The 15399-nt window shown below is 54.2% G+C and overlaps 1 protein-coding gene across 1 annotated transcript in view; it reads left to right on the top strand.

Moving 5' to 3' along the window:
• Window positions 1-14808, top strand: part of LOC119449223 (uncharacterized) — a 49195-nt gene extending 34387 nt beyond the window's left edge. The window contains exon 5 of the mRNA XM_037712402.1: window positions 14741-14808. Coding sequence (XP_037568330.1) covers window positions 14741-14808 — 68 coding nt within the window. The remainder of the gene's footprint in view (window positions 1-14740) is intronic.
• The last annotated feature ends 591 nt before the right edge of the window (window positions 14809-15399 follow it).

Below are 15399 nucleotides of genomic sequence, written 5' to 3'. Positions count from 1 at the left end.
GCAAAGTCCTGCACGTAACACCGAGATTGCTGCGCCCGTATCGACCAGTGCGAATGTTGGAATCCCTTCGACGTATACCTCAATTACGTTGCAGGGGTGATTTCGAGGCCTTGGGCAAAGCGAAGGGGACGCAGTTCTCGCCTCGGGAACAGCGACACTTAGTTTCCCTGAGGCAGAGAGCTTGGCCGGCGTCTCATCGGTGAGATGGAACGGCGGCGTGGGGATGGCGAACGACGAGTAGTGTAGGGAACAGGGGTTTCATCTGGCGGCACAGGGGATTGCAGTTGTCGAGGGGCGTAACTGTTCATGGGTCGGCGGTAATCATACGTAGGCTGCAAAAGGCGTCGACAAAAGCGGGCAACGTGTCCCGGAATACCAGAATGGTAGCAAATTGGGAGGTTGTCGGCTGTGCGCCAAGGATTTGGCTGGCGTAGTAGCCATGGTGCAGGCGGCGAGGAGGAAATCGGGGGCGGTCGCGCAACAGCTTGGAGGGGTGGACGTGGAGCGAACGGCGGCCTTGCAACGATGTCAGCGTATGTCAAGGGCGCCGCGACTGGAGGCGGTTGAATAGCAGCTGGCAGGAACTCAGCGACTTGCTCCTTCATGACGGTCTGTAACCCCTAGCTCTGTCAGTGGGGAGTATGGTTGCGCGTTCGTAAAGGGCACCATAGAAAGCTGCCCAGCAACTTCTTCTCGCACGAACTCCTCTATCTGGTGCACTAGAGGCGACTCGTCAGCACCTAGCGTCAGACCTGAGACAGGGGCGAATTCTGAAGGCGGATGTCGTGTGACAACTCGCTGCCTTCGAAGTTCGGCGTAACTTTGACCCAGCGCAATGACGACAGACACTGTGGTCGGGTTCCGGGCGACCAACATCTGGAAGGCGTCGTCCTCAATTCCCTTGAGGATACGCCGGATCTTATTGGCGTCTGGCATCGTTGCGTCGACTCTGTTGCACAGATTAACGACGTCTTTGATATAGCTGGTGAAATTCTCCCCTGGTTGCTGGGCGCTTCGGCGCAGGCGTTGTTCGGCCTGAAGTTTACGTACAGCAGGACGACCAAAGAGTTCAGTGAAGTTGGTCTTGAACGCCAACCATGTCGAGATGTCGGATTCGTGGTTACGATACCACGAATGTGCAACGTTGCTCAAGTAGAAAATTACGTTGTTGAGCTTTTCCCTATCGTCCCAGTGGTTGTGCCTGCTGACTTTGTCGTACGAGGCGAGCCAGTCCTCAACGTCCTGATCACCGGTACCCGCAAAAATCGCAGGATCCCGCTGACGCTGCACGCCAGGACAGATGACAGTTGGTGCCGTGACTGCAGGATCGTCAGGCATGGTTCGAGAAGGCTGGGCTGGATCGTCCGGCATTGGCCGAGATGATTGAAGGGTTCGGCTTCGAAGTTCCAGCGTTGATGGAGTCGTAGCCTGCACGTCCACCAAATGTCAAGGTGTTTATTGACAGGATTGAGAGGTCGAACTCGGTGCGGCAGTCAAAACCCTGCGAGCAGTCAGGACAAGCCCCGTGCGTAAAAGCGCTGGTGATGCGCCTGACTGATTGGCACTTCTTCGTCGTGCTTCATACACCGGAGATGCACCTGGCTAACCGGCACTTATTCGTTACAACCTCATTAGTTATATATGTGCGCCTGTGTCAATTAGCGCCAACACTTTCACACCGTCTACTTCAACGTCCAAGAGGTTTCCAGTTGTGGGGACGGTCAAAAGAGGATTTGCAGGTCGGACAGACGATGCAGAGGCAACTCCGGGTGCTGCATGTTTTAGTTTGCCGAGAAGCATCCAGCGGAATTGGGCGATGGGGACCGACGAAGTAGTGGGGGCCCTGGGGGGCGTGACCGACGATTACGTGGCGACGGGGAACGGCTGGAACTCCGTGCGGGCAAGGTTGCGTCATTATGATGCACTTGAGAGCCCTCCCCAAATGTTGGGTGTCTGGAATCCTGGCGGCTGTTGGCCAGGAAGGACCGACGCGGTGGATATGTCCTATTGCGGCAGTGGCGAGCAATGTGGCCAATCCCTCTGCAGTTGAAGCGGATAGCCCTGTCATCATGTATACTGTGGACATTTATTGTGCACTTCTTCATCATCTGTACATTATCATCATCATGCGTGTGCCCCTTATCTTCATCGCGCGTGCGGGCGCGTCATCATCAGCGTGGACTGTGTCGAAGGCTGTTCAGGCTGGTTGTGGACGCCGCCCTTCTTCGCTGTGTCGTCTCTCGGGCTCAATAAAGGTCCGCTCTTACTGTGACGTCACAAGTGGTGGAGATGCTTCTTGGTTCCTCGTCCTCTACGCCCCTGGCCTACTCCCTGGAGCTCCGTTCGGTTCGCCGCTTGTGCCCACTGTCCGTCAGCATGTCGCAGGACGAGCAGCCTGGCGCTTCTACCCTAACCATCCCGCCTCCACCAGCCGCACCTTCTGTGATCATCAGCGGCCACCAGCGTGATCCCCATCTGTTCGCTGGTCTGGCTGGATGATTACGAGCGCGTAAGCTCTGCTAATGGGTGGGATGATCCCCACAAGCTCCGCCATGTCTCGTTCTACCTGACCAGTGTGGCGAAGACCTGGTTTTTGAACCATGAGATTGATTTCACCGATTGGATAAACTTCAAGCAGCAGCTTCGGCAAGTTTTTGGAACGCCGGCGGTTCGCTCCGCCCTTGCGAAGAAAACTCTGCATGCTCGCAAACAACACTCCGGCGAGTCCTACACATCGTACATCGAGGATGTGCTTGCACTCTGTCGCCGTGTCAATGTTGCCATGGCTGAGTCAGACAGGATACACCACATTATTAAAGGTATTGGGACTGTGGCCTTCAACGCTCTCGCCGTCAAGAACCCGGCTACCGTCGCTGACATCGTCTTGACGTGCCAGCGCCTCGACGAGCTCGAGTCCGTACGCTTGAAGCCGGACTTCAGCGAACACCGTTCTGCGGCAGACCCTGACTTGCGTATGATGATCCGGGCGATCATACGCGAAGAACTGCACTCACTTGGCTTGTCATCTCCGTTGATTCCTGCTCAGCCTTCTGGTGCAGCATTGATTCCTGCTCAGCCTTCTGGTGCAGCATTGCGCGACGTCATCAGAAAGGAACTTTCGTCAATGACCTGCTCTGCGAATGTGGACCCTCCGGCCCCTCGCACCTTACCAACATACGCGCAGGTTGCTTCCGCGCCTCCAACTAGTGTACGTCCAACGTTGCCCCTACCCACATACGCGCAGGTTTGTGTCGCTCCTCCGGCCAATGCCCCCTCATGACCACTTGAGCCATCATCGCCCCATCTGACCGCACTATCTCACAGCGCACCGAGCGCCCCTTACTACCCGCCTTGGCGACCGTCTCGTCCTACCTGTTATTACTGTGGTTATCGCGGCCATATATCACGCTTTTGCCGCAAGCGCCAGCAAGATGAGCGTCGCGGGTACGACCTGTGTGAACGCGATGCGTATTCTGGTGGGGCCTCTTACCAAAGCCGTCGTTACGCTTCCCCTCCGCGCCGTTCCCCATCTTCGCCCCCAACGACCAAAACGCCGAATGGTTACCGCAGCACCAGACGCCGATCACCTTCGCCCTTCCGCCACTCCTCGTCACCGCTTCGGCCTGCCCCATTCACCTCTGACCGCCGCCCGGAAAACTAAGTAATGCAGTTTTCGGAGGAAAAACTGAATTCACCGATAGGACTACAATTCCTCCAGCGCGACCTTGTAATATGATGTCCGTGTTTGTTGAACGTGTGCACGTTGAAGCTTTGGTGGACACCGGTGCGACTTTATCTGTTATGCATTCCGATTTGTGTAGGCGTCTCAGGAAAGTTACGACGCCTTATGATGGACCCGCGCTCGTTGCAGTTCAAGGGAAAACAATCCGCCCTTCCGCGTTTTGTACAGTGCGTGTATTCATCGATGGCGGAGTCCACTACATACAATTTGCTGTGCTGTCGCCCTGCTCCCACCAGCTCATTTTAGGATGGGATTTCCTTGCCTCTGCTTCTGCTGCTTTATGTTGTGGGCAAGGTGTCGTACATATGACCGACACCGACTATTCGCTCGGCGATGAACCGTACCAGCCACTTCGTCTACTCGCTGCAAAAGATACCGAGCTACCTCCAGGCTGTCAGCAAATTCTGACCATCACGTCCGACGTCATCGACCATGGCCATGTGGTAATGTCACCTTGTGCGCGTTGGCTCACAAAAGGGATAGCCATTGTTTCAGGCCTAGTTAGGTTTGATAATGGTTTTGCGCTTCTCTCAGCAAGGAACACAACACCTTAGAAAATTCTACTTCCTAAAGGCACCACTTTGGCTTGCGTTGCTGATTCAGAGCCTCTCTCTGTCGTTCCCCTCAAGGCTGCTCCCTCTGAAATCCCTCCTGCTGGACATTCTGCCTCTACCTCCGCTCTTGCTGCTGTAATAAGTTTGGACTTGACCCCTTCGCAGACGCAACAGCTCCTTGCCTTGTTGAAGAAGCATGAAGGTTCATTTGACGCCCATTCTTCGACATTGGGACAGACGACCGTCACAGTGCATCGGATTGAGACAGACGGCAGATCCATCGTGCGTCGCCGGCCGTATCGCGTCTCTAGCTGAGCGCAAAATTATTCAGCAAAACGTCGCCGACATGCTGCAGCGTGAGATAATTCGCCCCTCTGCTAGCCCTTGGTCGTCTCCTATTGTTTTGGTCCGAAAAAAAGATGGCTGCGTGCGTTTCTGTGTAGATTACTGAGCGCTCAACAAGATCACGCGCAAGGATGTGTACCCCATGCCTCGCATTGACGATGCCCTCGATTCCCTGCAAGGTGCCGAGTACTTCTCCAGTCTTCATCTGCGTTCAGGTTACTGGTAAATTTCGATGCACGAAGCCGACAAAGAAAAACAGCGTTTGCAACCCCAGATGGTCTTTACGAGTTCAACGTCATGCCCTTCGGCCTCTGCAATGCTCCCGCAACTTTTGAGCGCATGATTGACACCGTTCTGCGTGGCCTGAAGTGGAAGACCTGCTTGTGCTATCTGGATGATATCGTTATTTTCTCGTCGACATTTGCACAGCACCTGCAACGTCTCGACGAGGTTCTCACGTGCATAGCAAACGCTGGTCTTCAGCTCAGCACCAAAAAGTGTCATTTTGCAAGCAAGATGATCAAGGTCTTAGGTCATATTGTAAGCAAGGATGGTATTCAACCTGATCCTGACAAGATTTCGGCGGTGCTTCACTTTCCTCGTCCAGGAAAGACCAAGGACCTACGCAGTTTCCTCGGCATCACTTCCTATTTTCGCCGATTTATTCGCGATTTCGCCTCTATAGCTGCACCTTTACACCACTTTCTTCATTCTGGTGCTCCCTTCGTGTGGTCACCTGAATGTGAATCTGACTTTGACCAGCTAAAGGGCGCCCTCACATCTGATCCTGTCCTGTGTCATTTTGATGAGACTGCACCCACACTCTTGCACACGGATGCTAGCGGCCATGGCATCGGTGCTGTGCTCCTCCAGTGAGACAACTCTTCGCGTGAGAGAGTCGTTGCGTATGCCAGCCGCGTGCTCACACCTGCCGAGAAGAACTATACCATCACCGAGCAGGAGTGCCTCACTGTCGTTTGGTCCGTCCAGAAATTTCGCCCTTGTCTTTACAGTCGCCATTTTACCATCGTGACGGATCACCACGCCTTATGCTGGCTTTCCACACTCAAGAACTTGTCAGGGCGTCTTGATCGCTGGATTCTTCGTCTGCAAGAATATGACTTTGAAATAATCTACAAGTCTGGTAAGAAGCACCAAGACGCAGACGCTCTTTCTCGCTGCCCGCTTCCTACAGCCGCACTCGTCAATGGTTCCGCCACCACCTCCAGTAACGCACTCACTGACGTCTCTTCTACGGCGGTTTTGTCCTTCGCCACTCTTGATCATCTCACTTCGCACGACCATGAATCATTTTCGTCTCAACAACTCGCTGACTCGTACTGTCGCCGTATTATAGACCACCTTCGTGGAGCTTCGCGCCCGCCTAACGCCCGGCTTCGTCGAGAGCTGACACTATTTAAGTTGGAAAACTCCGTGCTATACCGCCATATCCACCATCCTGATGGACGACGCTGGTTGCCCGTGCTACCTCGTTGCCTTCGTGCGCGTGTCCTTCAGGCCTTTCATGACGATTTGACTGCTGGCCACCTTGGCATCCAGAAAACTTACGACCGCATAAGAAGTAGCTTCTACTGCCCTGGCCTGTCTACCAGTGTGGCGAGATACGTCGCTTCCTGCGCCATTTGTCAGCGTCGCAAACGTCCAACATCAGCTCCTGCCGGGCAACTACTACCAGTCTCATGTCCTGCGGAACCATTTGAGGTTGTTGGCATCGATCTCTATGGGCCACTTCCCATGACTCCCGCCGGTAGTCGATGGATAGTGACAGCCGTCGACCACCTGACGCGCTATGCCGAAACAGTTTGTGTAAGTTCAACATCGGCTTCCGAAGTCGCTGCCTTCATTCTTCAATCCATAATCCTGCGCCACGGCGCCCCTCGTGTCCTTCTGAGCGACCGCGGAAAGACATTCCTTTCCCAACTGGTAGGCGAAGTGCTCAAAGCCTCTGGCACCACTCACAAGACTACATCAAGTTATCATCCTCAGACCAACGGCTTACTGAGCGGTTTCATCGTACGCTCTCTGACATGATAGCGGCCTATATTCAACCCGTTCAGAGAAACTGGGACACAATTTTGCCATTCGTCACCTTCGCGTATAACACCGCCGTTCAACGCACAACCGGTTACTCGCCATTCTACCTTGTTTATGGCCGTTCACCCAGTTCCTTTCTCGATGTTTCTTTCTTCTCTGCCCCTGTCAGTTCATCTCGATCTTCCTGCGAAGAATATGTTTCCCGTCTCGTCCATTGTCGCCAGCGTGCCCGCGTCAACACCGCAGCCAGACAGCGGGACCGCAAGGATCATTATGACGCATATCATCGCGTAGTATTTTACCAGCCTGGCGATGAAGTGCTGCTCTGGACACCAGTTCGCACTCCTGGGTTGTGCGAGAAGTTTCAGTGTCAGTTTATTGGCCCCTACACGGTCCTAGAACTGACTTCCCCAGTTAATTATCGAGTGACCCCTGTTGTTTCCTCAACTGACCGCCGTTGCCGCTCTACCGAAGTGGTCCACGTTTCTCGTATGAAGCCCTTCACGCGGCGTTTCCCGTACCTTTGGGCAGCGGACAGGATGGCCGCTTTCGCGCGAGGGAAATTAGTGTGGACATTTATTGTGCACTTCTTCATAATCTGTACATTATCATCATCATGCGGGTGCCCCTCATCTTCATCGCGCGTGCGGGTGTGTCATTATCAGCGTGGACTGTATCGAAGGCTGTTCAGGCTGGTTGTGGAGGCCGCCCTTCTTCGCCATGTCGTCTCTCGGGCTCAATAAAGGTCCGCCCTTACTGTGACGTCACAATACGCCACTTTGCTGGGTCGCGATATCGGCGATAAGTGGGCTCCCGGGGTCGAATGGGCGATCGGTCCACGGACCGCACGACTGAATGCACAAACAGACCTAACACCAGCGTCCTCCAACTCCTGGCGCACAATCGCTTGAATTAGCGCAATGCTTGGTCGTGATTCGTGGTTGCGGCTAGAGCACTGCACGGGCTCGGGCTTACCCGAAAGCCTGGGCCCGGCCCGGCCCGTCCATGTAGGGCAGTTTTTTCACGGGCTCGGGTCGGGCTCGGGCACGGCATGTGCTTTTTTACCTGGGGCCCGGGCCGGGCTCGGACTTTCTGGTAGTGTGCATGTAACGTGTAGCGAGTTATCATCGCGCGTCTCGACTCTGAAAAACATGTCTTTTTCGGTCTCGGGCCGGGTTCGGGACGGGATCGGGCCTAAGGCAAAGGGGTGGCGGGCCGGGCTGGGCGGATAACGTAGACTACGTCCGTAGGTAGGGATTGCTAGTAGGTACAGCGTTTGACCGCTGGCGCCACGCTGCGCCGCTCGCGCGTACCACGTTTCTAGGTGGTTTCTTTCGCCGAGGGCGCTCGAACGCAATCATATGGTTCGCATGAATGCAACCCTTGGAAGCGTGGCTGTATGGCTGAGTGGCTAGGGCGCTCGCTTTGGGATCATGCGTACGCCGGTTAGAATCCCGCCTGGGCTAGAATTGTTTTTCTTAATATCACGCTTTTCTTTTTTTCCTCTCTGTTTGCCAGCGCGGTCGCTTGAACCCCGGTGCCACGGCGGCAGCCGTGGAGCCGGGCACCGACGCGAAGCGGCGGTCGTTGGGGTGTTGCGGAGCGCAGCGTAGCAACACCCAATTAAAAAAATACTGCTCCAGTCAGGTAGACAGCTCCCTCCCTGATAGTGAGATTATATTTGGATCATCAAAACAGTGATGCGTTTATAAAAAGTTGTCGCAGTTTCACCTGAAAGGCGAAGCATCAATTGCGATAGCAAATTTGAAGAGAGCTAGCTATACGGAGTAATGATAGCAGCTTTATCAGCTGTATAAACTTGGACATGCAGCAGCACCGGCAACACGCAGAACTGTTGTCGACGCCGTCGGCGTTTTGACCGCGTTCGCTCAAAATGCGTGCGGCGTTGGTGACTGTTGTCGGAGCCTCTGATATAAATAGGCACTTGGTGCCGCAGGTAAACGTCGCCTCCCTTCCCTCCCCCTCCCCCCCCCCCACGGCCTTTCGTGCGTCGGAAGAAGGCACGTTTGCTCTACATATATGGTGATTGTAGAGGAGGAAAGAGACGCCTAATTCTGCAGCCCTTAAGGGAGCACAGCGCAGAACGCGCGTTTGTTCTCCGCTGTGCGTTCACTCCCCGTGAAAGCGCGTCCCTCGCGCCCTTTCACTCGCGCATACAGCGTTCGGCGCGCGGCGACGATTTCATCTCCATTGACGTCATACGGAACCTCACGGCGACGGCGACGCCGACGGCAGAAATCTGCTTTTGAGTGTCCATATAATTGCTATCGCAATAATACCACCGATCCCAACAGCAGGCTAGTCACCACCAGCCCAGCGTTTTCTCCGTCAACGCCTCCTCCGTCCCAACGGCGGCGGCTAGAAACATGGTACGCGCGAGCGGCGCAGCGTGGCGCCAGCGGTCAAACGCTGTACCTACTAGCAATTGGAAATACGCGTGCGGGTCCGAGCTGCGCCCGGGTCACGCCCTAAAGCTTTTCGTCAGGCTCGGGCGGTCACGCTAACGTAAAATCGGCCCGTGCAGTCCTCTAATTCGCAAAAGCATCAAGCGCGTGCTGGGCATTCCGATGAATTCCAGCACAGAGAGGCTCATGCAGCTTGGAGTTCACAACACGTTAGAGGAAATCATCGAGGCGCAGCACACGGCTGAGACTGCCAGGCTGTCTTCTAATGCGGGCAGGCGAAGGGCCAGAGGCAAGGCCTTACTAAAACAAGTTCGCGACGACCCGCACTCTGCGTGCTTCGTGGACGCCGCGCAGTACGGCCGATCGGCAAACATCTCGGCCGTCATGGTGTATCACAGTGGCGCAGTTCAAAACTCTGCATCTTTCAGGTATACCACCCCGGCTAGATCCGAGCAGGCCGCGGTGGCTCTCGCTTCACTTGACCACAGTAGACATCAAATTTACACCAATCCTCGCGCGGCCATCAGGGCCTTTGCGTCAGGTTCCGTTTTGCCTGAAGTCGTTCGCATCCTAGGCGATAAGGCCATTTCCTCACAGACAATCACCCGATTTCCCGCTCACCTCGGGTCGCACTTGTCCTCTGTAACTAACCTCAACGAGGTCGCGCACACCCCCGTGCGCCAGGTTGGACGGACGTGGTACCTCGGAGACTGGTCGCGAGGTCTATAGAGACGCTTTATTCACATTCAACGAGGTAACTAAGCACTATCAGCTGGGCAGGCGAACGTTTTCTCTTCCGCACGAGAAACTCTCCAGGCCGCAGGTAGCAATGCTCCGAATGTTGCAAACCAGGTCTTATCCCAGTCTATCAATTATCAGCTCTTACACGGACGCTTTTGAACCGGAATGCCCCGATTGTGGCGAACGTAGGAATTTAGGGCACAGGATCTGGCGGTGTCCCTCATTACGTGGCCCTCAACGCATCACCGAGGAAGAGTGGATCTCCGAGCTAGGGAGCCCCGATCTACTGCACCAGCTAAGGGCCGTCCAGAGGGCCCACGACGCGGTGGTGAGGCTCGACCCCTCGTCCCCACGTAGGAGCGGCCCGCTGTGCTGCCGCCGCGAACGGGGCGGTGCTCCTCAGGACTTTTAATAAAGTTAATTGTCTGTCTGTCTGTCTGTCTGTCTGTCTGCAGTGCTCTAGTTGCGGCTATGAAATAGAGTAGGTGAAGCGGCCTCTATCTCGCGTCGAATGATGCGCACTGCGTCTCCTGTTAGAGCAGCTTGGCGAGGCAGCGGGAAGTCCTCGCAGGAAGTAGCAGCGGTGTTAGGTGCCCGCCGACGAACCTCGACTGGATGCGGCGACTCTTGGCTTTGCTCAAACCGCCGACACTCTGCATTAACGTCAGCCACTACGGTGCAGCTCCTGAAGACGAATAAATTAAAAGCATCGTCAGAGATTCCTTTCAATATGTTGCCAATCTTGTCCGTTTCCGACATCTTGTCATCGACCTTCCGACAAAGGGCCAAATATCCTGAATGTAGGTGATGTAGGATTCGGCAGTAATGTGCACTAGAGAGTCGAGTTCTCATTTCGCGGCGCGCTGACGACCATCTGGCTGCCCGAAAAAATCCCGAAGCTTCTGTGTGCAAAGTTCCCAGCTTGTGAGCTCCGCTTCGTCCGTGCCGTATCACACGCGAGCTGTGCATTGCAGGTAGAATACAAGGTTTGCCAGCATCAACGTCGGGTCCAAGCGGTTGGAGGCACTGACGCGTTCGTAACAGTTCAACCAGTCGTCATCGTCGACATTGCCAGTTCCGGTAAACGTACCGGGGTCATGAACTTGCGCTAAGATGACCGACGCTGTTGCAGATGGCGAAGCAACTGCAGATGACTCACGTTGACTATCCAGTAGTCCAGTCTGCGTCGCCATTGCCTTCGGTCGCACGAGGAGTCCATTGTGGAGTTCCGTGTTGTCGTGGTGTTACCCAGCACCTCCACCAAAATGTAACAAGGAAAGCGTGAGGTAAAATATGTATCTACAAGAGCCTATACACCCGTACAACAGGCAATATGGTGAAATCCACACACGAGCCAAGGCGCGCCTTCATCGTCTTCCTTTCGTTGCGTCCTCGTGCGCGCGCTCGGGTAACGGTCCCGTGTCAATATGCCTTCATTGTCGTAAATTTCCGGGCAATGTATAGTTTTCGAAGTGCAGAAGACGCTGCGAAAACGCAGAATCGTTACTATACTCCATCTCACAAGCTGTTGTCAGCACTGCTGAAGCTTACAAGGCGTACACAGGCAATATCCTTGCGCAGCGATATATAGTTCCGGGTGCAACTGGCTAATTATTGGCTACACTATAAAGTTTTCACAGCGAAAACTGTATATGGCTAGGCGAAACGAAAAACGGTTCGTCCCATGTTTCGCTAAACGTCTCCATTGGCTGCGCCTACAGTTACGTCGTTTTCTTCGTCGCACCCAAGCGCGCGCGCCATTGGCAGCGCCGTTAGTGACGTCATTCTCTGCGTCGTACCTGCACTGCTCGCAACGCCGGCTCCTCGGATCGCCGTTGTCGCATATATATGCGTTCGATATCTCGAGTTAGCTCGGTGTCATGATTAGCAGCATCCGCCCGCCATTGGCGCTTGCGTTCCACTTCGCGATTTCAACGTGGACGTTTCGTCGCAGCCGAAGCCAAAGTGCCACTCGAGAAACTCCCGTCGAAAGCGGGATGAGGAGGAGAAAAACATTTATTTGACGGAATAAATGGGGTTAGTCGTGTGGGGCCCACTTGGTTCATGGGACCCATTCAAGCGGAGGTGGCTGCGTTCAGTCCAGGGCGCCACAGGCAGTTGCCGCTCTGCGCGCCCTGTCGGTCAAACCGAGTTGATCGTCAAGGCTGTCACTGGCCAGCAGCTCCATCCACCGCTCCACACTCACTTTGTCTATAGGGGGCAGTCCGGGGATGGCCCGGCATGTCCAGGTGGTGTGTAAAAGCGTTCGCTTCTCAGAGCACCATGGGCTACGCGCGGAGTATGCCGCTGGGTGCATTTTGTTAAGAATGTGTAAGTTGGGGTACGTGCCAGTCCGGATTAAGCGTCAGCTGACAGCTTTCTCCTTTGTTAGTTTTTTATGAGGGGAGTATATCCGCCTGAGTCCCTTGTAGTAATTCCAAATGGCCGCATAGTCGCACGGTACCGGTGTAGGCTCCTCCGGGGCAGGATCATGGAGTGCTCGGTCTGTTGTGTATCCTCGAGCCACCCTGTCTGCCTCCCGGTTCCTTTCCAGTCCCACGTGACCCGGCGTCCATACTATGCTATGCCGGATGGGGGGATTTCGTGTATCTAAGGGGTCGGTAGGATCTGAAGTGCCAAAGAGAATACTCATTGTTGTTCGGTCGACTCGCCTATGCAGGAAATTTCGGCAGGCCGCCTGGGAATCCGTAAGGATGTTCAGCGACCGTCTCTGGTTGTCTCCGTGGGCAATGTCTAATGCGATGGCCGTTTCTTCAGCCTCCATCGATGGAGGTGCAGTGAATGGATGCACTGGTGATTTCGCGAAGACGATGGTCGACCACTGCGGCTACAGCTCTATTGTGATTTCCATATATACACCGCTGCATCTAGATATGTTGTGTTGATCCTATTTGAGTAGTCTTTACGAAGAGCTTCAACTCGGGCCTCCCATCGCCCATGATGATGTTGCGGGTCCATATTACGGGGTACGGGGGATACCTTGTAACTGGCCCGGAGGTTAAGTGGAATACAATGTTGTTCAGCAATGTCTAGAAGGGGGCCCACATGCCCAAGGCGCCGCAGCAGGTCGCTCCCGGTGGTAGTTTATCTGAGTCGGGAGAGTTGAGTGGCTAGTTGTTCTTCCCGTAAATCTTCAAACGTGTTATGGACGCCAAGGCATAAGAGTTTGTTGTTGGGGGTTCCTAGAGGGAGCTTAAGGGCTGCCTTGTACGCCCGTCGTAGCAAATCGTCTACCTGATCTTTTTCCCCTTTTGTGACGTGCTGATCGGGGAGGCTGTAAGTCACTCTGCTGACCACGAGGCTGCGGGCGAGTTTCAGCGTATCCTCCTCTCGCATGCCATAGCGACGGTTGGTGACGCGCGCAATCATACGAGCGACCTTTAGAGCGGTGGTGCGAAGGGTGGTGAGGGTGTGGTTGTTTTGACGGTACGATTGCACCCACATGCCCAGGATGCGAACGAGAGCTTTCTCCGGTATTTCTTGTCCGGCCAGTATAATTCGTAGTCGAGGCCCGGGATCTTGGGTGTTGGGTTTGTTGCTCTTTCTGTGCCAGATGCAAATGAGCTCCGACTTCTCTGTGGAGCAGGCCGGGCCAAATTTACATACATAGTCCTCCACGCATGTGGCAGCTTGTTGCAGCTTGGCTTCTTTTTCTCCGAGGAAGCCTTGTGTAGTCCATAGCGTGATGTCATCCGCATAAAGCGCATGGTGGACTCCCTCAAATTGTTGGAGTTACCATGCTAGGCATATAGCTACATTGAAAAGCAGCGGGGAGATGATACACCCCTGCGGGGTTCCTTTGTTGGGGACGCTTAGTGAGGCAGATCGAAGTGTGCCCAGCCCTATTGTCGCAATGCGATTTGAAAGAAGCGGGGAGATGACAGACCCCTGCGGGGTTCTTTTGTTTGGGACGCTTAGTGAGGCAGATCGAAGTGCGCCCAGCCCTATTGGCGCAGTGCGATTGGAAAGGAAGGTCTTCACGCATTCGCAGGTTCGATGGCCGCAGTTGAGTTCAGCGAGTCCGTCGAGGACAGCCTGATGACTAACATTGTCAAAAGCGCCTTTTACGTTCAGGGTCAAGAGGATGTGTGCCCCGTGTTGGGGTATTGTCTCGATGACTTCCTCTTTGATTTGGAGAAGAACATCTTGGGTTGATAAGCGCGCTTGGAAACGAAACATGGTATTAGGAAGGAGTGATTGGTCTTCTAAGTAGTTCTGGAGGCGGGTGGTAATCACTCTCTCATAAAGTTTGCCGAGGTACGAGGTCAGAGAGATAGGTCGAATATTCTCGATCTGAAGAGCCTTGCCTGGTTTCGGGATAAGAATGTCTGCATACTTCGATTCGGGCGGGACGGTACCTTGTTCCCAGTGTGCGTTGAGGAACGTTGTGAGGTCCTGCACTGCTGCATCGCTGAGGTTCCTGACGAGGCCATAGTTGACATGATCAGCACCGGTGGCCGTGTTGCGAGTGCAATTGCGGATAGCGGCATAGACATCATCAACCGTAATGGGGCTGTCGAGGGTGTGATTTGGGCACCCCTTGTACGAACCATGATAGGGAGGAGGGGTGGTGGAGCCAAAGCATTTGCATCGAATTTGCTCCAGGAGTTCATCTTCAGTGCCTGGGTAGGTGTGGATGAGTCTTACTACTGCTTTGTTCGTTTCATTTTTCGTTCTTGTGGGGTCGATGAGTGACTTAAGGATATGCCAGGTCCAGGCCATGCCCAGCGATTTTTGTAGTGTCGCTAAATTGAGCCCAATTAAGGCGGGTAAGTTGCACCGCATAGTTTTCCGCCTCGATTTTGAGACCGGCGATATTAAGCTTTAACGTGCGATTGTGCTTCTGGGTCTTCCAGCTCTTGATGAGGCTCCGACGTGCCTCCCAAAGGTGAAGAAGATGGCCGTCAACTTCTGGATTCTGTAATGTTCTGGCTATGCTATTGGTCCACTTGTCTCTCAGTTGTGTAAGTTGTGCAGTCCAAATCGTTCGAGAGTCAAGGTTCTTTCTTTGCGAAAGGCGTTCCAGTCTGTGATCCTTGCGTGCCCGATGGGGCGACATTTGGCGCACTCCGTGAGTTGCGTTCTGATGATGTAGTGGTCGCTGCCCAGTGTCTCTTGCATGTTTTCCCAATTGTACGTCGCCTTGCCCCGAACTAGAGTGAGGTCGGGACTGGTGTCTTGGCATATGCTGTTTCCGAGTCGCGTGGGTGCTAGCGGGTCATTAGGCAAGTCTAACTGAAAATCATCTATAGCCGTCGCTAATTGCCTGCCTTTGGCATATATTTTCCTTTAGCCCCACTTGTCATGGTGTGCGTTGAAGTCGCCTAGTATGACGATTTGGTTGTCGCGTGTGATACGGCAGGCTTCGCTAATGATAGTCTGAAGATCCATGTTCCATTGCCTAGGCCGGCTGTGGACATTCAGCACGGACATGCTGTGCTTGGTGTTTATTTTCTTGTTTCCTTGCAGGAGCAGCTCGTGAATAACATGGTCAACATTGGTATTAGGTATAGTG

The sequence above is a fragment of the Dermacentor silvarum genome, chromosome 4 (assembly GCF_013339745.2).
Source record: "Dermacentor silvarum isolate Dsil-2018 chromosome 4, BIME_Dsil_1.4, whole genome shotgun sequence".
NCBI lineage: Eukaryota > Metazoa > Arthropoda > Arachnida > Ixodida > Ixodidae > Dermacentor > Dermacentor silvarum.
This window is presented reverse-complemented; position numbering and strand designations above follow the sequence as displayed.